The sequence below is a fragment of the Rhinichthys klamathensis genome, unplaced genomic scaffold (assembly GCF_029890125.1).
Source record: "Rhinichthys klamathensis goyatoka isolate OS25496 unplaced genomic scaffold, OSU_Roscu_1.1 h1tg000658l_1, whole genome shotgun sequence".
NCBI lineage: Eukaryota > Metazoa > Chordata > Actinopteri > Cypriniformes > Leuciscidae > Rhinichthys > Rhinichthys klamathensis.
Genome location: NW_026607101.1, coordinates 1 through 27,467, shown reverse-complemented (window position 1 = coordinate 27,467; position 27,467 = coordinate 1). Strand labels below are relative to the sequence as shown.

The following is a 27,467-nucleotide window of genomic DNA, read 5'->3' as shown; positions in this document are numbered from 1 at the left end:
TTTATTATTCGTCCTTACAGTTCTTTCATTGAGTTCTTGGTATTATTTCTTACAAGTGCAACATGTTCCTGGATCGACATCTTTGTTTATCCCGCATCAACATTCCAATCAACCAATCAGATTTAAGGGACATGTTTATAGTTCATGTCAAGTCTAGGCTTAGAATCAGGGTAAAGTACTTCTACATCAGTGTCGTTCATCTATCACTGCCCTATGATTGTAGGGATAGGGTTAGGATTCAATTTTCGGACAGGAATGTTGTTCCAGGATCAACTAAATATTGACTCAGGAACTGTCGTGGATTCGACGAGGTAAAAACTCTTCAACCGCCATACTTTATAACTTTATTTAGTTTACATTGGGCAAAGTTTTAATTTAGGTTGTAAAATGTTTAACAAAAAGTTTATCTAGTTGAAAAGTTCGAAGTGCTTTTCACTTGCACACGGCTGAGATTCGGCTCATGTACGGCATATCCACACTGTTTTACTGGCAGACTTTTGTATAGACTGTTGTTTTCCTCTGCTGATCATTCCCCAAAACTATTCATCCTTGCATTCCAACAAGAAAGGAAACCGTGGAAGGAAAATGTGGCTTTATAGGCCTGGTTTCACAGACAGGGTTTAGATTAAGCTATGATTGGGCCTTAGATCAATTATGGCATTTAAGTAGTTTTTATAAATGTGACTTAGAGAAAAATATTACTGGTTTGAATATTGAGACAAAACAATGACATGGACATATTTAAGGATATATCAGTGCAAGTTTCTTTCAGTTAAAACAGCTCAAACATGCAGTTTGACTGACGGGTTTTGGCTGACCGTCCACCCATCCATCCACCCAACCCAACCCAACCCCCCACCCACCCACCCAAAAACCACCCACCCACCAACCCAACCCAACCCAACATCCACCCAACAACCCACCCCAACACAACCACCCACCCCAACCCAAACGCAGACCCAACCCCCCATCCACCCAAACCCACCCACCAACCCACCCCAACACAATCCAACCAAACCACCCACCCACCCCAACCCAACATCCACCCCAACACAACCCAACCAAACCAACCCAACCAACCCACCCAACCAACCCAACCACCCACCCCAACCCAAACGCCAACCCAACCAGAAAGAAGAGACTTTAAAATAATAGTAAATCTTAATGATTCCAAGAAGATACTTTTGACTGACTGATTGATGATGCATATTAATGAATGAACATATTAGCCATTAACATTATAATACAGTTCACTGATGTGCATTCAATGGCATGTAATAAACACACTGAACTGAATGTGTATGATCGGCGACTCGTGTTGCATTTAAAACTTTGTTAATCTTAAAAGAAGAAATAAAAGAAGCTCTTTCCCCTCTCAAAATAGGCAATTTCAAGGCAATGTGTTTGCATAATTTGCTATTTCTCATTGTGCTTTAAAGACTTAAGTCCATAATCTATATAGATGTAGAAGATTTTATAGTCGTATAGATTTTTTTTTTTTTTACTGCAAGAAATACATTTGCTTCTCATTTAGAAAATAAGAAACATCTATGCATCCGTCTCTCCTTTATTGCTTGCTTTCAGGAAAGGAGTCCCTCGCCAGTTCATTATTATTTGGGGGAGTTTGAAAACCTCTGCCTCCCTTTCCAACTTCAAAAATCCAGCTATATTTCTTCATCTTTTGTCAATAAAAAGGAAACTGGATATTAAGTAACCAGACAACTCAAAAAGACAATTATATAAATGGAAGACAGAATAAAGTGTGCAGTTGACAACTCTCACTTACAGTTTAATATCATAATAAAGTGTTACCATTGGATCGCTAATAATAAATAAAAAAATCATGTTGACTATTTAAAATGTTTATTTGATTTACATTATGTAAAAAAAGTTAAAAGACAAAAATACTATTAACACAACATCACACACAAAAAATAATTATAATAATAAGGTAACCCATGTCATCTTGCCTTTGTTCCTGGTTGGAGAAACACATTTGAACAGTCACGTTTCATACTTAGTGTTTACCCTCTTCACTCTCTTATCCTTCATAGTATTTCTCTAGCAAATACCTCTCAATATAGAACACCTTCCATTCTCCTTTCCTAACTCAGGCACTTGCATGTGTTGCACGTTTAAAGATGGACTGCTTTTATGGATGCATTTTATAGCAACCAGGAGCGGATGACCATAGAGCAAAGTCAGCATATGATTTCTGGTGCTCCCAGTATTGTCAAGTCCACTGGGCACCTATTTAACACTGGTTTAGTTTTCTGATAAACAAAACGAATGGAAAACAAAACACAAAATATTTTTAGTAACATAAAATACACATTTCCAAATGTAGTGTTAACAATAAACATGTTTATCAAATGTATGCTTGAAACCAGTCAAGCATGAATGTTGACGCATTTGACAATGATTGTAAAATATCTAAGCACCTTTAGTCAATGGTATGAAAATACTTTGGGCAATACTGACATATAAAAGATTGACAATATTATGGCTGCTCTGAGGTAATCCATTATTCACTAATGTGGACAATTGGTACTGCGAAACAGAGTTGCTTTTTATATCAATGTTTGCAATAACATTTACACGACAGAAATCAAATAGAAAAGAAATAAGAATAGAAATGGGTGCCACCGTCCTGTAAACCTTAAGGCCGTGTGTTTACACTTTTCTTGCTTCTCCTCATTCCACACCTTCCCTTTACTCATCAGTTCCACAGTGCAGAGTCTATAAAAAGTGCAGCTTGAAACCAAACAATTGAAACTTAAAGTAGATAAACAAGCAAAGTGATCTGTAGAGTTTTATAGTCTCAGAACCTACAATATTTATGACTATTTGTACTTGGCTGTAAACTAAAAGACTCAAAATTGAAACGTAGCGTTATAAAGCTAGAGTGTTTAAGTTCTCCAGGCTTGATTTGAAGCTCCAGCTTGCTAATTGTAAGGTTTTGTAGTATGTGTAATATAGAAGCATACTCCTATTCTAATCTAGACTCAATCTGCTGATATACACTGCTCAGATATCAAGTTTGACTTATTTGCATTTACTACGCAAAAAGCACAGAATGCTTTGCATATTATACTGAGGCACAATATCATGGAGGCTGTGAAAAGTCATTGATATATTGCTAGTCACTTAAACCTTTAGCGATACATATAAGGTTTGATTAACATAAGGATGTGCAAGTAACAGTGCTAAAGCACACTAAAAGGGAGAGTTACACAATTAAAAAGCAAGCAAACAAATTAGTATGGCCTGTTTGAACTTGCAAAGGATGGAATGAGATTTAAAAAAAGGTACCCATAAATAAAGATGTTAATTAAATAAGTTTTCTTTAGGCAGCGATGCCGAGAGTACCTAAGGTTTCTTGGTCAGGTAATTGGAAGGAATCCAGCCCTCCATCCCTGGCCCATCACTCACATTTTTACAAAACCACCAGCCGCTGCCACTTTTCTCCAGCACTTCGAAGACAGCGCCCTCTTTAAAGCCAGGTGTCTGCTCGTCTCCTTCAAAGTCCGCCACGGCTAAGAACAGCTCCTCTTTGGCTGGCTCCTTGATAAGGGGAGGGAGTTTGTCTCTCGGAGGCCCTGGTTTTTCTGTCTTAATGAGGGGCTTTGGTGGCACAGGTATTTTGGGCTTGGGTTCCTCCTTCTCCTTTTCTTTGGAGGCTGGCAAAGGGAAGGCTTTCGTTTTGGGTGGCGGGGGTCTGTTCTGAGGAGGGGGAGCCGGCTTGGCTTCCAGCAAGTCTTTTGGAGGAGCTTTGGTGTCTGTAGGACTGGCTGGCTCTGAACTCTTCTTTGGTGGTGGAGGCCTTCTAGGGGCCACAGATGGCCTCTGGGGAGGCTCTTTTGGTGCAGGTGTCGGCGGTTTAGTTGTTTCTGATGGGTTATGGCCGTTTTGTTGCTTAGGGGGGAATTTTGGCTCTTCATTTGTTCCGCCATTATTCTGGGGGTTACTGGATGGCATATCGTTCTGTTGGTTGGGATCACTTGAGTTGCCACTGAGCTCTGGAAGCTTAGACGGACGAAGTTTACTCCGAAGGTTTGTGATGTCCAGCTCACTCTTAGCTACCGGCTCTGGTTTCACTGCAGGGGGGGGCTTTGGTCTGACCACTGGTTTCGGCTTCAGGAAGGTGGCTGGGATGGCCGAATCAGGCTTCTCTTCGAGTGAATCTGGTTTGGGTTTGGGAGGCTGCTTGGCCACATGCTTTAGGTTAAACTTTTTCACCTCCTTGGCTGAGATATTGTGGCCACACTCCAAGCCCATTTCATTGCGCAGATAGAGTTGCTTGTTCTTCTCCTCCTTCTTTATCTCTGGGGGTTTGTCTGGTTTGAGAGGAGCTGCTTTTGGCGTCACCAATGGGACGATGACCCCTGGGATTGGTGGTTTGGGTGGGAGAGGTTTAGAAAGGTCTACTTTGGGTGGAAGAGGTTTAGAAAGGTCTACTTTGGGTGGAAGGGGTTTAGAAATGTCTACTTTGGGTGGGAGAGGTTTAGAAAGGTCTACTTTGGGTGGAAGAGGTTTAGAAAGGTCTACTTTGGGTGGCAGGGGTTTGGAAAGGTCTACTTTGGGTGGAAGGGGTTTAGAAAGGTCTACTTTGGGTGGGAGAGGTTTAGAAAGGTCTGCTTTGGGTTTGTCCTCCAATTCCAGGCTCTTGTTGATGGATTCTCTCCTTGGAGGTAAAGCCGGCTTTTCTTCAGCCGTAGGTGAGGATGGAGGTGGGGGTAAGGGTGCAGAAAAATGGGAGCTGCCCTTGACCGCGTTGGGCTTCCATTCTCTTAGCTTGGAACGGGTGGAAAATTCAGAGTTGGATGAAGGTTCGTCTGGCAAGGGTTTGGACCAACTATGTTCAGAGTTGGCATTATTGTTTGAGGTATCATCAAACTTCAGCTGACCCATCTCACCAGGAAGGGGAGCCAAAAAGTTAGGCCTAGAGGCATTGCAAGTCTTCTTGTATTTATCAATGAATGTGACTGGAGCCCAGCCTTCTTTTTCATCGATCTGAATGTACCACCAGCCACTGGAGTTCTTCTCAATGACCTGGGAATACAGGGTATGAGGTAAATGTAGAGATGCATTTGGAATAGATAGATGTATTCGAGTAATATGTTAACTCACTTCAACTTTCACTCCCGCCTGAAAGCTAATGCCATCTGGAATGGTTGTCTGAAAGTCAGCGATGGTGTAATATTCCTCCTCTACTTGCGGCGGCACTGGGGGTTTAGGCAGGTTCACTCCTCGTGGCTGGAATTAGAGACAGTTAGAACGTCAAAATCTTGAGTATCCTGTAGAACCTTTTAGAAATATTTGAGATGCAATTGTAAAAGAAAAATACCCCTTACTATTGTAAGATCCCGGCGTGGTGGAGGTCTCTGTCGAGCTCCTGCTTCTGCAAAAGAAAAGAGGGCCGAGTTTAGAGAGCCAACAATCTTTTCAAGCAAGTCTCTCTCACTTTCATTCATCTGCTCTTGTTATGGTCACCACAGTGGATCATCCGCGTGTTTATTTGGCATAAGCGTTACACTGGATACCCTTCCTGATGCAACTCAGCACTGAGAGTGCACTACAGTCTCAAGCAAGTAAAGGGAGCTAATCAGGCCATTATATTTTTGAAAGACTCAACTGCGGATGCATCAATATTTTTTACTTCAGCTTGGTGCCTTGATCACTCTTTTGGGAAGTATGTTGCAATAATGTCTGGCTGACTGTACATTAGAATGTACACACAGCCAATCTGAGAAATACTTGATTTTTTTTAAATTAGAATCGAACAAACTGTTGCTTACTGCGCTTGCTGTCTGAAAATGGCGAAAAGCGGTCCCGCTGATTCTCCTTGTTTTCCTTGTTGGCATTCTGCTGTTTGCAAGCCACGTCTAGGTCATTAGTGCTGGCATGAACAGGGCCACCAGCCGCCATCTTCTGACTGAGAATGTCAGCCTTCTTCAGATAGGACGCCGGGGCCCAGCCCTCTTTTCCTTGGTATCTATGGGGTGAAAAGGGCAATGCTCTATCCAAGAAAATGCTTAAGTATTTTTGTCCTTTTTCTGAGTACATTTGTTTTTACCTGATCTTCCACCAGCCTTCCAAGTTTTTCTGAATGACCTCAACAGTCATGCCTCTCTCCAAATCAATTTCATCTTGATCACGTGCAGAGTAAGGATAGATTGCGGTGTACTTTTCCTCTGAGGGAACGAAAGGAATATTTCAACTTTTTTTAGTTAAATATGCCGTTCATGAATAACATTCAACCACTACAGCCAATTTACCAGTTAATGTTTCTTTGTTTTGCACAAAATTAATACATATAATATCAATGTTCCACTAAAGCTTGACGACCAGAAATTTGAACAGTTTATCATTGTTTTATTAATAGATATGTGCAATTCTTTATTTTGATTGAAAATTTTGCTTGTGATATTTTTCGTTAAAATAAATGGCACTTGAATATTTTCTTATCCAATGCAATGACATCTAAACATTTTCTTAAAATGATTAATTGAGCTTACAATGCTTTCATTGTTTTGCTAAAATAGTTGAACGGAAACGTGGTAAATTTGATGTTGTGGTAAAATTTTCACTTTTCACATTTGTATTGATATTTTACAGTAAATGAGTGCTTGCAATCTGCATTTACTCTCGAGCTTTGTCATGAATAGCAGAAGGAGGAGGAGGTTGGGGGAGGATCTGATCAGAGACTCGACAGACTATTGACAGCATAAGCACATTTGCTGGGAAGAATGATTAATTTCACATGCTCACAACAAAATCACAATCTAAACATAACACGACTCCACCAGGTTCAAATGCTTCTTATATTCATACATTCAGTTTTATACCAGATACAAGCTTCAGTTTTAACTTTTTTTCTTGTATTTCTCCATTACTTTAATATTGAATACAAATATTTTGGTTGTGCAGCACAACACAGTATGAAACTGTGAATCATTCTGATTTACTTCTGATATAATTAACAGAATACCGAACTCACATTACTGTATGTATTTAACTGTGTAGTACGTATTGAATACAAAAGAAATGTAAAAATACTATTATTTAAAAAAAATAATGACTAACACACAGGTGACACCACTTCTAATGCTCTTTGCTTGTGTGATTAATTTGTTTAAATTGTGATTGTGTTTTATTGTCTGACATTTTTACAGAGGTTTCATGACAAGTCATGCATCAACCAACACCATTTATTTTGCAGGAGCATGAGTTATTTCATGTGCTTTGGTAATTATTTTTGTAAACAAGATATGATTCAGAAAATAAAGTATTGTACAAATAATAATAATAATGACACCTGTGTTACAATTCCCTGATTCATGCTTTGTTCAGTTCTACACCACATACAGTGCAGTGCATGCAATGGTGCATGCAGAAGTCACAAATGCGGGGGGTGAGGGAGACCATCACAATAGAGTGATAAAGTGGTATGCTTTCCACCTTGGCCAAAGCCTGTGCTGAACAGATCCCCTAAAGTACGCCGGCGACCAACGTGCCTCGGCAGTGACCAGAATCTCCGGCACACCCCAGCAGAGAGCAAGCAGACACATGTGAAAACCTTCAGGTCACGTTTCTTAATGTTGGGCCACCAAATATAATACAATCTTTGCCATGCAGTGCTGAAGTAAAACTTAAAAACTGCACTTAAATTTGAAAAACTCTATCCTTCTCATCTCTCTTTATGAATAACATCGGACTAAGACTTCCTTTCTATAACTTGGTTGAATGGTAAAGTGTGTAATTTTTGCGTCACTAAAGGGATTAGTGTCAAAAGTCTGGAATTCCTGGGTTCATATCATTTGCTTAAAGGGTTATTTCACCTAAAGAAGATATTTTAAAGAATATTGGTAATCAAACAGTTGACGGTACTTACATAGTAAGAAAAAAAAGACTATGTAAGTCAATGGCTACTGTCAACTGTCTGGTTACCAACATTCTTTAAAAATATCTTCTTTTGTGTTTAGAAGAAGTAGGAAACTCATAAAGGTTTAGAACAACATGAGGGTGAGTAAATTTGATGACAAAATATTGATTTCTGGGTGAACTATCCCTTTAAGCAATGCATATGAACCCAAGAACTCCATACTTTTGTAAAAACAACAACTGGTTTGCTAACTTTATATTGTTTGGGTTTCCACATTTGACACTTGGTGGTCTTAAAACTTAAAACATACTCAAAACTTGCTCATCAACAGTCTGATCTCTTAAGCCCAAAGTATACAGAGTGTGTTTTACATGTACACTAGGGTATGCATACAATGTGTGATGAGATTATAAACAACAAACCAGTGGACAATAATAAGAACACTCTACGAAGTTCGCTTTGAATGAATATAATAAAAGAGTAAAGTCAACAGTGTGCGGTAGAGTTTTCTTATTATTGTCATTTAAATTCGTTCCTGCTATCTACCTGCATGGACCTTGGGTTGAACTGGAATAACAAACTAGAGTGGAGTCGGCATCAACAATAGAAGAGTTTCAGAGATACGCAGCTCTAGTTTAAGAGTACAGAGACATTTTTATTGGTTATATCTTTTGGAAAGAAATAGCACAGACACTGGACAAGAATAACACTTTCTACTGTGCATGTGTTGAGTGTTTGCGCACACTATCAAATGGAGTATACCTTAAAAAAGGTTACGTGTTTAGGCTATACGTATACGCTAAGCATTCACGTCAAAACTAAAGTATACTTTGGGGGTTTGAAATGTAAAAGCACCCCCCCCCCCCCCATCAAATCGTACTATTTGAGGTATTAAGGCTATGGTGTGAAATTTGCAAGGGCCACTGTCTATTATCAATAGCACAGCTCACACAGAAGTCACTTTCAAAGCAAGCAGCTTTCTGTAGGTCAATGCGGCAAATAAACACGGCCAACTTGAACACAATGCAAAATTTACATGGGGAAATCTTTTGCCCTCAAGCAAAATTCAAGACTGTGTGGATTTCTATTGACATGACAGCAACTTTATAGTCTGGTTAAAACCAGACCATTCTCAGTTGTAACTGAGTTATGGTCTGGCAAAGCGTCATTTCCAGAGGGGCGTCACCAACGGACGTCGCGGATAGACCGAAACCCAATCAGAGCGATGAAAGAGATGACGTATGCAGAGCGGCGGAGACACATCTCCGAGTGTTGTTCTTTGCTCGGTTTTTAACTAAAAGGAAACGTTCAAATCGCTTAAAACAGACGCGATAGCTGATTTGAACGAGTGATGTTCGACGGCGGCATCCATCTTTGTAATGTACCGTATTTTCCGCTCTATAAGGCGCACTTAAAAGCCTTTAATTTTCTCAAAAAACGACAGTGCGCCTTATATATGGTTTGTGAACTCACGTTCACCAAGACGCGGAGACAGCGCCGGGCGACTTACGCCACTATCTGCCAATGGATCGTGGATGCCTGGGCTGATATATCACTCTCAACTGTGATCCGAGCTTTCACGAAGGCAGGAATAATCTCTTTATTCAGCCAGCTCACATACCCGTATTTACTGCCGAAGTCCACAGTAGTTGATAGTCGAGTTCGCGCGCGCGTGATCAAACCTCCTCCGTGTGTTCAACATCTGATTCGGATGAACTATCGGATAGTTACTATCCGAACTATCCTTTTGAGCTGATATTCTCAGAACACCACACAGCACCGTCATCAGCTGACAGTCTGAGTCTCCACTGTTGCTTAGTTACCGACAATCGCCTACTGTGGACTTCGACCGAAAACAGGAAGAAAATACGGGTATGTGAGCCGGCTGAATAAACATCATTTTTATTCATATCTTTCACATTTACTGCAGTCAGATTCACCGTGTTCACTCACATGGCTGTGCACTTGTAATGACACATTAAGGTTGTTAAGAGGCTAAAAGCAGGTTTAAAACTTGTCCCGTTTAAGTCAACAGGGTGCAAATTTTAAAAAGAGGATAACAAGGTGTAGGCAACACCGGTTTTTGTCGTTGTTATCTGTACTGACAGCACTCCAAATGTACAAAAAATGAGCTCAATGTTAAAATTGACCGGAGTTTTACTTTAACGTTTGAACAACGTTACCATGGGAGCTGGTACAGAGTTCTGAACGGAGTTGTCAGAAAGCTTAATAAAGTTTGACTTTATCTGACTTTTTTGTTGACATTTGTTGACATCTAGTGGATGCATAACGCAAACCCAGTTAAACGTTTGACTGCAGTATCTTATGCGCCTTATAATAAGATACTGCAGTATCTTATGCGCCCTATATATGAAAAATGTTCTAAAATAGGTCATTTATTGAAGGTGCGCCTTATAATCCGGTGCGCCGTATAGTGCGGAAAATATGGTAGGCTACAAAATCTGCTTCAAAATCCCAGCGCTGTCGTCATCGTGTAAAGCCCGCCCCAACGTTTCTGATTGGTGCCTCGATTTCGGCGGATTGGAAATGGGCTTGAATGAGCTCTTTGCCAGACTAACTTTCAGAGCAAATCTAAATTTGCCGGAAGTTGTCTGGGTTTTCCCAGGCTAGCAACTTTACACTTATAGGGCCTCATTTATGAAAAATTTTTGTGTAAATCGTTTCGTAAAGCCGTTCTGACGTAAATTTTTGGATTCAAAATGTTTGTTGGTACGACAGAAATTTACCACGCGTAAATGATGCGTAAAACATTTGAACGTTCTGTGTTCTAATTTAGGCAAACTTTTGCCTTTTGATGCACTATGTACCATAATAATATTTCACGAGTTTTTAGTTTTTTTTGACTGTTACACTTTGGGTAATAGGTTGCACTCGTCATTGTCACTTTACCCAGCGGTCCAATCACAGTGGAGGAGGGGCGGGACAAATACTACACCGACCAATCATCCTACTTGTACAATGACTGAACAACAATGGATAAGTTAATAATATTGCTGGTTACTGCATTTTTATATACAGTATATGGGCGAGGATTATGCTAATAGGCTTTATGCATAGCTTCACTACTACCTGAACTTCAGCCAGCCCTTTGTTTCCTGTCTGCCATTATTAGACAAACTGATTAATCCAGGTGTGCCTGATTATTGTTACTGAGGCCAGGCACAGCTGGATTAATCAGTTTGTCCAATAATGGCAGACAGGAAACAAAGGGCTGGCTGAAGTTCAGGAAGTAGTGAAGCTATGCATAAAGCCAATTATGAATGAGCATGCACACGCACCCTATTTATGAATGTTTGTAATTCATTAATACACACACGTTTAACTACCAAATCTGTGGTATACAAAGCGCTTGTGAATCCGGAGGAGAGTTTTCGTAAAGGTCCATTTTACCCGCAAATTACTTATATATTTATGAAAGTTTCATGAATGAGGCCCATAGTCTCTGCATTACACATTCAAAAAATTACACACTTCACCTTTAAGAGAACCCAAATCTGAATAAACAGGAGGTAGCACTTTTTGTTAAATTGTTGTAGACATTTTATTCAGGTAAGATTGACGTGGAACATTTGATGACATGCAGGACTCACCTTCTTCTGCTGGAAATGAGAAATCATCAGGGTCATCCTGAGCTTCCAGACATGTGGCTGGTACCCAACCTTGAGCATCATCGGAGCTAACAAACCACCAGCCTAGGAAAGGAAATAAGAAATGCCTTCTCAGGTGCTCACAGAAGAAAGACAATCATATGGGTTTGGAGCATCATGAAGGTATTCACTTAACGGAACAGGTCTGAATGACTTAATGGCGTTTGACAATAATAGTGAAGGATCCTACCGGACTCATTTTTCTCGATGACCTCCACCACCTGCCCCACGTACAGGCTGACCTCAGAGCTCTCCTGTTTCTCGTAGTCTGTGACGGCCACGTATTGGTCCAGCATCAGCGGGTCAGCTGAGGACGAGTCTCCTCCTGGAGGGACAGAGTGGACAGGTATCGACAACTGTCCTAGCGTGCCACCACCACCACCACGACAAGAGAAGAAGGAAGCAAACGTGATTGGAAAAGATCAAAGCAGGAAAGCCAGAGGTTTTAGTGCTGGGAGTCTTGCAAGGAAACAAACCCACACCAAATCAGCAACACTGCTACAGCAAATACGGAACAGAGCGGAATAATTATCAAATGGTAATTGTGATGAATCTATAAAGCACATTTACCTGAGCCTAAACAATATAATCCATGGTATAAACAACACCATTGCAGTGCTTTTATTAGTTTGGTGATTTGTACCAAAGAATTGAAGCAAAGACTGATTGTGTTCCGGCTGAATTCATTTGCCCATTTCTGTGAATGATTTCATGAGGGACTTTCAAAAACATGTCTGTCCATCTTAACTATTTCAGTGATCTCAGTTTGGGTTGAAACTCCAAATGTTACACTAACACTGAAATGTATGGTCAGTAAGAAAAAGTTTCTTGTGTTTACCAAAGCTGCATTTATTTGACTAAAAATACTGTTAAATCAGCAATGTGAAATCTTAAAATTACATTTACTCCTGAATGTTGGACAATGAAACTGAAATCTGGCCAATATAGTGTTGGAGGATTCATGCCTATATGTGGCCCTGGACCATGTGTCAATTGACAATCACATGAAAGCTGAATAAATAAGCTTTCCATTTATGTTTGGTTTGTTAGGATAGGACAATATTTGGCCGAGATAAAACTATTTGAAATCGGGAATCTGAGTGTGCAAAAAAAATCTAAACATTGAGAAAATCGCCTTTAAAGGTGTCCATTTCTGTTGGCGATTGTGCTGCATCCACTTACAAAAATAAAATTTTGATATATTTAAGGTAGGAAATTTACTAAATATCTTCATGGATCATGATATTTACTTAATATCCTAATGCTTTTTGGTTTTAAAAAGAAACATCGATAATTTTGACCCATACAGTGTTTTGTTGGCTATTGCCACAAATATATCCGTGCAACTGGTTTTGTGATCCAGGGTCACACATATGCACGGCCTAATGGCCAATCTTCACTGATTTTACATTCCATCATTAAGAGCCGAGTGTGAAGGTTGAGTTAGAAGAGCGATAGCACAGCTGTACATAAAATATTGCAATCCTCCACACAATATAATGGGAGACATATCAGAGTTCAAAAGAGCACAAATGATTGGTGAGTGGCCCATCTGTGACAGCAAGTCACTGTGGTGTATTAAGAGCAATGGTATCCATTATGTCGGCATACCTCCACATAGGACGAACCACAAGAAAGGGATGTCCAGGAACTCACCTGGATTGTATCCAAAAAACAAAACCACAGCTGCCCAACTCTCTCCCCACCTCGAATCTCCTGTTTCCACCAAAACTGTTCATTGTGAAACTCCACAGATTCAATGTTCATGGTGGGGCTGCTATAGCCAAACCTTTGGTCACTCATGCAAATGCCAAATATTGGTTTCATGTGTGCCAACAGTGCAAATCTTGGGCTGTGGAGGAAGTGAAACATTTATTGTTCACTGAGTTACGGTGTGGAAAAGCCCCAAAGAGGCTTCGCACCCCGGACTGTTGCTGCTCAGAGTGAAGGAAGGGTGATGGTTTGGGCTGCAATATCATGGCAATCCCTACTGTGCTTGATCGTCTACTGTCACTGCAAAAGGTCTACCAAACCGTTCTGGAGGAGCATGTGCACCTAATGGTTCAAACATTGCACCCTGAATGGGGTGCCATGTATCAGCATGATGATGCACCAATACACACAGCAAGACTGGTGACAGTAGTTTGGTGAACATGAAAGTGAAGTTGAACATCTATCATGGCCTGCACAGTCACCAGATCTAGAGCTACTTGGGATATTTTGGAAGCAAGTCAGAAAACGTTTTCCTCCACCAGCATCACACAGTGACATAGTCTCGCGTAGCCGGATCTTCAGACCGATGGCAGAAGGTCTGGACTCCATATCAGCTTTCATTGGTCAAGGACCGCCCAGAGGCTGTATGACTGACATGTAAAGCAACCAATCACAGTTTGTTTTGTTCAACGCCATGTTTAGGGGAGTGAAAATGTAACGTTGATGTCCCTACAATAACAGACCGTTGAGTAAAGATCTTTGACGTATTTTAAAGAGTATATGCCGCGAACAAAACCAGCGTTTAGTTGAGTCTGATAAGCGCTCATTGTCACAGTTGTAAAGAAGGCTTCTTCTTCCATGAAGGCGTTTGGCGTCACGGCATCTTTGCGGACAGTTCCAATCAGATGACGACTTTGAAACTACTGAAGTGTTTCCAATTTCGTGAGTCATTCACATCAAACGTTCAGCCAACGATCCGTGACGTCTGAGGCGGAGATTAATGATTAACCCTTCCACTGTTCTGGAAGAGGAATGCCTCAACATCCCTCTGACCACTGTGAAGGACTTGAATCTGCCATTCCCAAGACGAATCAATGCTGTACTGGCCGCAAAAGGAGGCCCTACACCATACTAATAAATTCAGGAGTTCATTTACCCATATAATCTTTAAGCTAATAAGGTTGGGGCTCGAGGAAGCAGCTTCAACTGGAGCTTAGATACACCCCCCAGTGGGACTACTAATGCTTGGATGAGGAGTATGGTAGCAAGATGCCTAAATTATGTTGGTGGAGTTGGGGAGGTGGAGGGATATGCCAAAACAGCTGATGCCAGAGCAAGGTGAGCGGCTGCTTATATGCTCCGGCGGTTAATCGAAAGATTAGATGGATTCACTCCTCCCGAAATTACGTATGTGAACCTCACTTATTGTGGTCTAAAACCAGGTGTTTTAGTTTCATTGTCCAACCCCTGTACTGCATATATATTGACCCCAAACCATTGAACGTGTATGTGTAGTGTACGCATTTGCTGAAACTGCTTGGCTATCTTAAATTATATTAATGTTTAAACATGAAACAATTCAAAAATGAAAATTGTTATGATTTTCTCTCTCGTGTCATTCCACAGCCATGAGACTTTATTTCTTCTGTGAACAAAAAGGAGATGGGATGCTCCTTTCCATAAGATGACAATTATATCCACTCATGTGCTATATTCCAAGTCTTCCGAATTCATAAAACAGCTTTGTGAAATAGACCGGCATTTAAGCTGTTATTTACTGATGACCTTCAGGATTTTCAAACTTGGTGAATGAAGACAGTTGTGCCAGGTCTGACGTCGGTGATACCAAACGCCACTGGTTCTTTCAACAGTGATCTGCCAAATGTGAATACACTTGGTGAATTATGTTTAAAATTTTGATCTGTTCCCCAAGCAAAGATATCATATGGCTTCAGAACACTTGTATGGACTACTTTTGATGCCTTTTGATAACTACACAGCTACTAGTTCCTGTGTGATTTCAATGCATAGAAAAGATTAGCATTTTCAAAATCTCTCCTTTATGGCTTTGGAACAACATAAAAGTGAGTAAATGATAACCAAATATTCCTTTGATATAAAGCATCCTGATTACTATAGATGATATTCCTCGCTTCTTATGATTTGGAAATCATTCACAGATAAAGTATTATTTCCACTAAATTAACAAAAACGATGTTGTCTAAAGCATGTACAATTCTGAATGACTACAGTTTAGAATATATATATATAAATCTGTAAGCCCCGATGAACATTTTAATCACAAGGTTAAAGAGAGCACATAAGAACACAAAAAAACACCTCTAATGCACTAAGATATACAATACTAAAGTGATCAATTTTGCGAATACTGCAGTGCAAATTAGAATCTCTACTTTGCATCACGCAAAGCAGGTTAAGAACACATCTGCCTCATATTCTAGCTCAAAACACATGTTTTTGATTGTATTTGTATCTATTTGGTGTTGGCGCTGCTCTCTTTTACCTTCTGAAAAAAGTGTTAAAACTGCTAAAACCACTACTACTAACACTAGAACTTGTACCACTAGCATTACATACTAGTGTAAAAACTATCCTGAACAAGGGATCTGCTAAACGGTCCTCCAGTAAAGCACCACCACCACCACACTGCCATGCACATCACACAGGATCTGAGCACAAAGCTTTAGCCTTGCCCACCTAAAGAACACCCTTCTACAGAAGAGCCGCACTTCGAGGGGTCAAACACAAAGAGCATGGCTAGGCAAGTATCTGTTACTACCTCTCTTTAGGAAAGAAGACGCTCGCTCCACAATGCCTGATGAGGGAACATGAATGAGAGCAGGAATGAGAGAGTGGGAAGGTGGAAATGTTCAAGAAACAAAGGAATGAAAGCATCCACATTTATGGGTGGATTTCCAAGTTTCTTGGATGATATTGTATCTCACATGAAATTTTGACTCGAGGGATCTATGAAGTGCATGGTCACCAGAGGGCACACTAACCACAGTCAGAGTGAATTACAACTCGAAAAATACAACTTACTCATGGCACTTTCTCAAAACAAATCAGTTCCTTACCAGATTTCTTTTTCCCACTGGGTTCCCTGTAAATAAACACATTCAAGTTAGGTATTTATAATGTTAAATATGATTTTTTGAATGCAGTATCATTGATATTATCGTTATATTTTGGACGATATTTTCAGATTTCATTTGAAAGTTTTAGTAATTTTAATAGTAAATAGTACAATCGTAATTGTGAAATACCGGTAGTACAAAAATTACTAACAAAAATAGTTTTTTATCATTTTTATTAGTTATAAAACAGTTTGTTTTTCTTATCAATATAGTTTTAGTTGTTCGTTTATGTAGTTGTAGTTATTTTAGTACTTACATTTTATTTTATTTCAGTTAATGATTATTTTATTTCTACAATATATATATATATATAATGATTTTAGTTTTAGCTATCGATAATAACATCAAATAAAATATCTAAGCAATAAAACTGTGAGTCAGCACTCAGCAAGAGTTTTGGCAGAGAAAAAAACATTTTAAATGTATTATTCATTCAGTCATTTTAACAGTGAATTTGCCATGATTATTGATCATGATTATTTTTGAGTTTTCCTCTCCACTGTCAGCTTTTGCTTGATTGCTTTACACAAATATTCACTCAAGCTGCTTTGGAAAAATATTTACATGTGATAAATATAAATTCAACTAAAAATGGTTGTCTTCGGGTTAACGCTGCATAATATAATAGTGGGTAGAATACAGAGTCAGCAAAATAAAAAGTTAGTATTTTGATAATTTGCTTTTAAATATATCTAAATTGGTGTTTACATGTGACAAGATATATAACTGCTTTAATAAATTTAGGAAAGGGTCACTACAAAGGGAAGATCATACTTGGGGGTTTTGGAAAATCTCAGTGCTAGTGAACGCCTACAAGATGACAATAAATGTCTCCAAATAAATGCTTTCTACACTGAGAACGCCAACTCCTCCACATACTAATGATCCTGACTAGCGATAGCAAGCAGCAAATCATGGTTTAGTCGAGCTGTGGTGTAAACTAAAGGCTAGTGGTGATTCATTTTGGGACATTTATTGATTTAACTGCTCAATATGAATTAAGGCTCGTTAAGTTATTAAGCAATTATTACGTTGTAAATGTTTTACTGATTTTGAAAGTGTGTGTGTGTAACTTACTCTTTAGGTGGGTCCAGGTCTTCAGGACGCGTCTCGAAGAACACACGAACCTCCTCGCATTGGGAAATATACACTGGCAGCTGGATCAGAGCCTGAGACGACAATATTCACAAATACTCGTTATTATGACGCACATTCAGAAATGTGAGTTGTCGATAAGAAGCTCATCAATTTATGTACTCTTCCTTTGTTCAATTTCAGTCAAAATGTACAAGGTAATAAAACATTTAATTTTAGTCAATAAGTCATTTATTCTCCAATCATCTAAAGAACATACTTTTACGGCTTACATGACATTCTTTATAAAAACAGCATAAAGTCAAACGCCTCAAATAAAAACACAGTTCCCACAGCTTCCCATATACAGACACACATTCACATTGAGAGTGATTTGCAGTGCCAATGTGACTGGAAGTCATTCGTTTTCATGTATCATGTCTCATCATTACGCAGCGATTCAGAACATCACTGACATTACCCTCGAAATCTCAGTTGTATGCTTTCATTGAAGGCAAGCTGTTTAGAGGTGTCTGCTTTATCAGCTGAGAGTCTGAAATCGCAATGACACCCACATGAGCTTTTCAGCGGCAAAACAAACCAAAACTGCAGCAGACTTCTAGTCCCACATTAAATGCAGCTTAATGTGCCTTCTGGCTGACACAAGATGCTTTTTGCAGTTATATATTTTGGCAGAGGAGCTTTTATTTAATAAAGCTGAGTGCCTCAGTGTCCTTCAGAAGGGGGTCCCGTCTGTCCACGTGCTGAATTATGATGTCTGACCTGACAGGAATTTTAAAATTCAAAGCTCAGACGCTTCTGCTCAAGGTGCCCTTTCCGAAATTCAGCCTGAGCCAATTCTTCACAGTTGGGTTTGACTCGCCAAATACACTCAATGTGCACATTTGCGTGTTTGCCCAATGCTCAATTTTCTTAATGAAAAGGGTGTTTTTATGCCAAAAAAACATGCTTATTTTATTAAGAGACGGAACCAACGGAGGCTGTGTGAGGCTGATGTAAGATTGACCTCTTAGCATTGGGTTTGCATGATGATTGGATGGATATGAATCTGATTCATGTCGGTTTCCATGGATATCACTGATGTCCACAGATTGATGTCTCCCCAGGGTACAGTACCTGACCTCCCTACATATTAGCATTCCCCGAAGACACAGGCTATATGGAGACCAATTATAGTAAATGGACTCGATTGGGTGCTCTTTACTGGGGGTGCATTACCTAGATTGTTTTGTGCGAGTAGTAAGTGGAAAAGAGAGAGGGTGAGAGACAGAGAGAAAGAAAAGGCTCTTCGTGTATATGCCCACATAAGGCTATGGGTGGTTCATAAAGGAATAGGTTATTGCTCACTAAATACTGCAGTATATACTGTAAACTGCCTACCTATTTAAATATTACTGCAAGTGTTGTCCAGTTGTATCTCGGATGTTTAACCCTATAGAGCCTACTTTAATCAACATGATCAAAACTTTGCTGAAAAATAGCAATACTGTTACAAAAATCTCTTTGATTTACATTACAAGCTATCAGAATTTCATCTTACTTTTTGTCCATTTGTTTTTCATCTTCGAGTATGAGCACTTTATTTTCCATATTCCTTTATATCATACCATATGAGCCATAAAAGCCTGATGTCAAATACATTGATTCTTAAAAAACAAAAGACAGAAAAAAAAAAATATGGACGTTTTTTATTTATATTTTCTCTAAAGGTTCAATACTGTTTCATTTGAAAAAAAATAAAATAATATCAAGGCTTTACAGGGTTAAATGGATATTTTTCCAGCAAAACTAACTAAATAAATACAAATATGTTTGTTTTTCTTCATGTTTTACTTGTAGCAGTCTGATAAAAAAATATTGTTTTGAATAAAATTCAGATTACAAAAACCAAACAAGTTCTGAAGCAATCGCTAGTATATCTGATTATCCAATAAAATAACCTCAGGAGTGCCATGGATTTCCACTAACCCGACAAAACAAATATCTTAACAGCATTTCTGACCTTTCACCCCAATTAATATAGATCATGTTCCAGCATTCAAAAAGTGAGTAGGTCAGCTGAAAGGGCATTCACACTGACAGTTATGAATGTGTCGGAGTCTCTGTGCTGTTGGTTGCTAATAGAGGGCATTCCCACCGTATCCAGCTGTATCTGCACTTTATGACATCACAAATGACCCGCCACTCACACACAACTCTCAGTGAAAAGAAATGACTTCAGTATCATGAAAGATTCAATCCCGATCCTCTTTGGACCTCAAGGGTTAGCTTTTTGTAATGGCTGATCAGAAGCGTCCATCATAGTTCCTGTTATACATTTATGAGATTGTGTAAATGTGTCAGAAACGGAGGATGCAGATGAAGGAATATCAATAACACATTCTTTAATTTATCCAAAATCCAACAAGGAAATACTCAGGAGATCGAAGGAATAAGCTATGAACACAACCACGTAAAAATAAACGGAGAACTGAAGGCTTAATGCACAAGGGAGGCTGATGAACAGAAACTGAAACAGGTGCGCAACATAAATAGTAACCAAGGAAACTAGTGAATACAGACAGGGCAAATCAAACTAAGGGGGCGTTTACTCTTTTCAACTAAAAACGGAAAAAAATGTATGCGTTTTGGCCGTTCATTTACACCACAACGGCAATTTGGGGGCCTGAAATCTCAAACTTTTACAGTTTCAAAGTGCACGTTTTTGAAAATGATACCGTTATCATCTCTGTGTAAACAACCAAAACGTAAATTTGTGAAAACTGTGACGTCATGCGCATACATATTACGTGTTCAGTCTATAAGCGCGTGGTGTTACTTTACAAAGTGACATCGCCAACTACTGGCCTGGCAGCAGAATACAGCTTTTTTTTTTATTCGTTTTCGCGGATCCGTGTGAATGGGGATCGATTTGACAAAGTTGTCGTCTGTACGTGAAAAACGCAAAGGACAAACCTTTCCGTTTTTAGTACATCGTTGTCGTGTAAGCATACCCAAAAACTTAGCATACTTATTAGTTAGCATGCTAAACCCTGCATCTGAATGTGCAAAAGTATGTGAAAAAGAGTTGTATGTCTGAGTTCAAACACATACCCAGATGACCTACTGCTTCCCGCAAGTTTCTGAAGTGCAATTTGATGGACAGGAGTTGTGAATGGCAGTTTCAGTAACAAAACTGATGCCGTAAATCGCAAGACAATGACAACATGGTGGATACAGTACATCAGGATTTCATTCATACCACACATATGCATACTATATAGAACATACAGTATCTATGTAGCGGATAATCCTTCAGTTTAAATACAAAAATAATTAAATTCAATTTAAAAGACATGAATTTATGTATTTTCATAATTAGGAAGACTACAAAAATGTTGAAAGCAATACTGCAGAATATGCAGGACAGTCTTTCAACCACTGGTATCAGTTCTTTGGGGTTCACATAAAACTGTCTAAAATAACGGTCTCATAAGACTCAGTCATTTGTAAATCATACTGCAATGATCTAACTATATGTTTTTTTTTCTTCTTCTTAATTTATGCACCTCCAGTTTAGGCATAATTTCTTATAGCCAACCACAACAGCACTGATTCATCAGCTGACGATGACATAGTTACAGTCAAACGTGTCTAATGAGAGAGGAAAAGAGGTAAAAACGAGTCACAGATCATGACCGCTCACACAGGCACCTTAAAAAAAGAAAAACACTTAAAGCAACATTTTAAAAATCAGTTTCCGTTGGAAACAGCCCTTTAAAAAGTCAACAAAAAGCCATGATGTGCTGACGAAGGCTAACTCAGCGCAGCTCCAAACCCCTGCCCTAAAGGAGACATTACGCTGCCAAATGTGGATTCCTAGCTTTTTTTTCCCTCTTAACCCTTCTACCAAAAGCCCAACAGTCACTTAAGAGTCTTAAGACAGAACAGTCTTTCATGTTAAGCCGTATAAAAACTGATCCGAAGTTGTAGAATTAATATTTGATCTCTCTGAAAGTCAACCTACTTCTGGTTCCTGCTTACATCATTGAAAAATCTCTGTACACGTCTTATAAAGGCCAGTTTGTTACAAATAACCGAACTGAAGCTATGCTTTTTGAAATGGAATTTACACTGGCTAAAGGTCAGTTTACACCTAGACGAATATTTTCAGACCAACTTTTTTACCATACCCTCCAACAGCTAAAAGGACGAGTAAAAAAACATTTTATGAAAGAATTCATATAAGGGTGAAAATACACTTAAGGGTCCTTTGTGACTTGAAATCTTGAAAAATGTAACATTTTCATCTATTTGAAAAAATCATCACGTTCTGGAATAAAGGTCTGAACAACCTTCACATGCATTTTGGTACAATGTGTGGTGGTGAGTTTTGTTGATATTATTTGTGATGGTAATGACATATTCTTAAAGGTACACTATGTCAATTGTGGCCCTCTAGCGGTTAAACAAAACTGAGTGCATTTTGCAGAAGAACATTGTTCTGTTTGTGCTTTGGTTGGTAGTCAAACGCTTGGGGTTACTTAACTGTATCCCTTGTTTCCTGAAAAAGCAGAATGAGATGCTGTGCTGCTCAGCGCATTGGGAACGTCTTTAAACGTGACCAGCTGTGAATATAGTGTGTAAACCATAGGTGTAAACACGTCAATAGAATTGACCCGGAGGTATTACTAGTGGAGGAAGCCAGGGGCGGACTGGCCACCTGGAGCACCGGGACTTTTCCCGGTGGGCCGCTGGCCAATGTGGGCCGGCCCGGTACACAAATATGCCTATATAAAAAAGAAATCATAATATTACATTTCTTTTCTACGCAAATGGATGAGGGAATCGATTAGGGCTGAAACGATTCATCGAGTTACTCGATTACAAAAATGCCTCGAGGCAAAAACTCTGCCTTGAAGCCTCGTTAAATTCCTATGACGCGCAGGGATCTATATACTATAGCGCGTGATACAATTTGAACTTAGTTGGCGCATGGCGGGGAGTAAAGATGTCCATAAACGGCAGAGAATGTCTAAAGTTTGGGATCATTACATACTTAAAAAGGAAGAGAACAAGGTGCAATGTGTCTACTGCATGCAGACCTGGCATACCACAACAGTAGGCCTACGACTTCAATGATTCAGAATCTGAACCGAAAACATCCACTCCATGCTGTCTCACCAAGCGTCGCTGAAACAAGGTAACCTAATGTTGTGTTCAAACGAACGCGAATAGACGGTCAAATACGCGTCTATCGCGTCTAGTTAGACGCTTGAACATTCGCTCGAGTTCAAATTTTTCAACTTGCGCGGAAGACGTTCACGGCAAACGTCTCCCAATTCGCGTCATTCGCGACGCCCGGCGCGAATGATGCGTATATTCGCGTCTTTGCATGTAATCTACTCGCGCAAATAATTTAATTTGCGTTCGGTGTTCACACACACACGCATGCACCCTCGTCTCTCTCACGCGCCAGTCAGATCAATTGCGGCAATGCATCACATATGCTTAAACTTTTATGTAGCCACGCAACAATAATTTCAGCATGCCTTCACTGTATACACCGGGACGTGATGGAGGAACAAATATTGTATTGCAGTCTTTGCGAGACCTTGTTTGTATGTCACGTCTTCCAAATAGTTACAGACAACAACAAAAAATGAAATTCCCCAGCCTGCTTCTCCAAATCCATTCGCACTTTCGGGGAAGACATTTTAATCGGCTACTTTAAGTAATTGAGCATAGAACATTGTTGGCACTTATACTAAATGGGTAAAAATTTCAATAAATAGGCTTAGTTTTGGAGCCAAATGTTGAAGTTGGAATAAATACTAGTTTTTTGTTTTTTTGTTTTTTAGAAATAAAAGCCAAATGCTTGATAATTTTACAGCCACATAATTTTCGTTATGCATTATTTGTTTTGGTTGTTTAAAAACACACATTTTTTTTAATCCGATTACTCGATTAATCGATCGATTAAGTGCTAGATTAATCGATTACAAAAAGAATCGATAGCTGCAGCCCTAGAATCGATCGCGCGGGAGCGACCCGACAAGGAGTGTGTTTCGTGTGCATGCATGTGAGTGTATTGCCCTCCCTCCCTGTTAATTAGTTTGGTCTACTCCATTGCGTATCTTGAAACACGCCCTCTTTCGCGTCCTGGAAACACACCAAGCCGCGCAGAAAAAAAGCCAACTCCCTCGCGTCGCCTGTGTCGCGATAAAAAAGCTGCACTTGAACCGACTTGAACACACCGAGAGAACTAGGTAGATGCTGTGAAATGCTTCAAATTAACAGATTATACATTTGGCACGAAGAGTAGCAGTTCGGCTCTAGCTCCCTCTGACTCGCTGATATTAGTCTTTATAGTTTTATATTAATAATGTTGTGTGTCTTAATGTTCTTCTGTTTGTTTCCCATTGGTTTACAAATATGACCAAATATATGTTGTGTTTCTTAAAATAAATGTTTAAATAGCATTTATTTTTGCATTGTGTTATATTTGTATGCTCTAAGTGGTGTTAAAAATATTCTGCACATTAATGGGCCAATGTGTTTTGATGTGGGATGTGGTGGGCTGCTGTGGGCCAGAAAGTCCAGGGCCACTTTTTGGTCCCAGTCCGCCCCTGGAGGAAGCCCTAGCACTCAGAATGGTCTCAATAACGTCAGGGAAAAGCCCAGTCTCCCTCAGTTGGTACCCATCAGGGGCCAAACATGAAGCTTCCACAGGTCGGGCCTGGGATGGAATATCGTGCCCTCCGCCTGAGACAGAAGGTCCCTCCTCTCCAGTTTCGCACATGGCGAGCACTTGAGGAGAGATATTATCTCCGAGAACCATACTCTGTTCGGGCAACGCGGCACTATCAGTATGAGGCAAGACCCTTGTTGGCGAACTCTGGCTAGAACTTTCGGGAGCAGTGCGACTGGAGGAAACGCATACAGGCGCTTTTTGGGCCATGTGTGCGCCATCGCGTCCAGACCCAGGGGGGCTGGGTGACTCAGAGAGAAGTAGAGGGGACATTGCGCTGTCTGATAAGAGGCGAAGAGGTCCACCTCCGCTTCGTAAAATCTGGTCCAGATCTGTTTTACTACATCTGGGTGGAGTTTCCATTCCCCCATCGATAGTTTCGGTCTGGACAGTAAATCCGCTCCCACATTCAGATGCCCTGGAGTGTATATTGCTCTGAGTGACAGGAACTTGTCCTGGGCCCAGAGAAGAATCTGTCTCGCTATTGTGTTCAGATTGCGTGAGCGCAGACCTCCCTGGTGATTTATGTAAGAGACTGTCAAGAGATTTATAATGTTACAAAATGTTTCTATTTCAAATAAATGCTGTTCTTTCTACCTTTCTGTTTATTAAAGAATCTTGGACGTTGAAACTGTATTATGGTTTCTACACTTCTTTAAGCAACATTGATTACTTTTGAACAGTAATATAGATCAATGTACAATGGACATCAAAGACAATTTAGCTAAGAACATTATTTTTTCATTATTTACTGAAAATCTTCTCATTCACGGTAGAGTAGCTCTCATATATAATCTGCACTTCCACATATTCAAAGTTTAGGTTTGAAATGTGAGAACTTATGCTATTTGCTGTCACTGACGTCAAATCTGACACGACACCTCTTGACGTGCCATATTTAAATATATTGCACTGAATGCGATTCGAGATGAACTCGAGAACTACTATTATGGTGCTATTGTGTCCTTCAGTCACTGGTCACTGTCTAATGTCATTGTATGGAAAAGAGCAGCTTGGCAGTCTGCTGAATTTCTCCTTTCGCGTTTCATGGAAGAAAAATAGTCATACAGGTTCACGATGACATGAGGGTGAGTAAAGGATGACCGAATGTTTATTTGAGGTGACTTCTGCAGCATGGACTGGGCTGTGTGCATTGAAATATTATAAATGTAAATATTCAATAGTGTTCATTTTATTGTGTAAAAATAATGCTAATCACAGGTGAGCTGGTTTGTTGTGTGTACTGTTTGTTGTCTTACTTACCCTACAGTACTCGTTTATGGGTTTCAGGCGTTTCATGGCCACGTCTCTGATGTGGCTTCTCCTGAAGAGAATCTTTCCTGTGAGGAAAAGAAGACGATTATTATAAACACACCCTGTATTCATCAGCATCTTCATTCTCAAATTCATCAGCACTCTTTACAGGGGTTGAAAGGCAAAAGGGAAACTTTTGGGAATGTCCCTTCATGCTTTATGACCATTTTATCAGATGTTGGAAGACCACAAGCATGAAACTTGCCCAAACAAAGATTGTGGCCCATAAAACAATACCAAGAAATGAACACAAATGAGACTCTTAAGTTTTATGACTCATATCCTGCTGAACTTAAACCATATACTGTGGTCCCTTTTTGCTGAATGTAGTAAAACATTTTTTTTTAAAGTGAAACATGTGGGAAAACAACTAGGCTATCCCACACAATGCCCTAGGGTCATAGATCTTTTAGCAATGGCACATTCAGAAGAATGAGGCTGAAAAACACCTTGGTGTGTGTGATGTGGTGTGTATGTGTTGGGTTACTGCCCCAGACCTCATGTGCTGAGTGGAGCTGGGTAGAGTCCACACCCTCTCACAATGGCCTCGGATTGGTCAATTTACCACAAACCCTGTTACACATGGCATTATCAGCCACCTCAAACGATTCAATGATCCAAATGATCAAGGCAACACAGACCATTTACACCTGGTATTTACATGTGACTCCTGTGACCACTTGTGATCAGATTTCAAGGGGAGGATCTCTTTACCAGGGCCATAGATCTTACAGCCTGTTTACACAACACCGTTTTCAACTTTTTATGCGTTTTGGCCGTTCATTTTGGGTGCCTGTAAACGCAAACGTTTGACAACGGGTTTCAAAGTGCACGTTTTGGAAAATGGTCTCCGTGTAAACAACAAAAACGCAAATCTCTGAAGACGATGACATCATGCACATGCGTATTACGTGTTCAGTCTACAGTGTTTCATCGCCATCTAATGGCCTGGCAGCAGAATACAGCGTTTTATTCGTTTTCGCGGATCTGTGTGAATGGGATCGTTTTGACTATGGTGTCGTCTGTACACGAAAAACTCAAAAAGGAAAAACTTCTCCGTTTCAAGTATATCGTTGTTGTGTAAACGTACCCTAAGCTTGTATGCATTAGCGCTTTTAAAAAAATAAATATCTGAATTGAAGCAATGCTTTTTGAAATGGAATTTACATTGGCTAAACGTCAGTCTACACCTAGATGAATATTCAGTTTTTTTACAGAGATATGTTCTAATCACTTTTCCATTGCACTGCGAAGAAAACTGTTCAACTGAAAGTTGCATAGTGATTTGTGTACCAGAGTGTACCAGAACTGAGGTATTTCTGCTTTTCTATAAGCATCACTTCCTCTCAGAAAGTTTGCACCATATTTAGCCTATCTGCCGTTTTAATGCATTGCTCTGAACAGACAAATCAAATGTGAAAATTTGACTGAATTTTTGCAACAAACATTTATGTCAGTGTGAACAGGCCTTAAATTGTGTGTGTGAGAGAGTGGTACAGTGTCTTTTAACTTAACATAGTTTGGTTTGACAAGGACACTTGACAATAATAAACCTGATAACTGTCTTTCACAATAAAAACATGCGATAATACAAAAAGGTATCTACACTATCTCATTGACTACTACAGTAAATACTGTGCGTGTATATATATTAGGGGTGGAACGGTACACAGAAGTCACGGTTCGGTTCATACCTCGGTTCAGACATCACGGTTCGGTACGTTTCAGTACAATGGAGGGAAAAGCAAAACAAAAATGCAGAAGGCATTGTATTTTTTAAATACGTTTTTTTAATTAAGGCATAGAACCAGTTTATTTGTAGTGCACTGACAATAGTTTTATATAATTAGTTTATTAATTAAATTAATAAAAAGACAAAAAGACCTTGCGATATGTTTGGTAAT

General features: G+C 39.6%; 1 protein-coding gene across 5 annotated transcripts; it reads right to left on the bottom strand.

Annotated features, from left to right (window-relative positions):
• Positions 1-1,846: 1,846 nt before the first annotated feature.
• sh3pxd2b (SH3 and PX domains 2B) lies at positions 1,847-25,662 on the bottom strand. Of its 5 annotated transcripts, XM_056241647.1 has the most exons (12): positions 25,513-25,662; positions 17,502-17,593; positions 16,365-16,390; positions 16,067-16,102; positions 11,744-11,878; positions 11,484-11,598; positions 7,462-7,535; positions 6,077-6,194; positions 5,799-5,995; positions 5,355-5,401; positions 5,131-5,256; positions 1,847-5,052 (listed from the first exon to the last, which is right to left on the bottom strand). In XM_056241647.1, the coding sequence occupies exons 1-12, from the start codon at positions 25,657-25,659 to the stop codon at positions 3,370-3,372; spliced, it is 2,796 nt and encodes a 931-aa protein (XP_056097622.1). In that variant the 5' UTR covers positions 25,660-25,662; the 3' UTR covers positions 1,847-3,369. The 5 variants fall into 5 exon arrangements, with proteins under 5 accessions (XP_056097622.1, XP_056097624.1, XP_056097623.1 ...); XM_056241649.1 differs by lacking the exon at positions 7,462-7,535 and having other exon boundaries at positions 11,497-11,598; XM_056241648.1 differs by lacking the exon at positions 16,067-16,102.
• Positions 25,663-27,467: the final 1,805 nt, after the last annotated feature.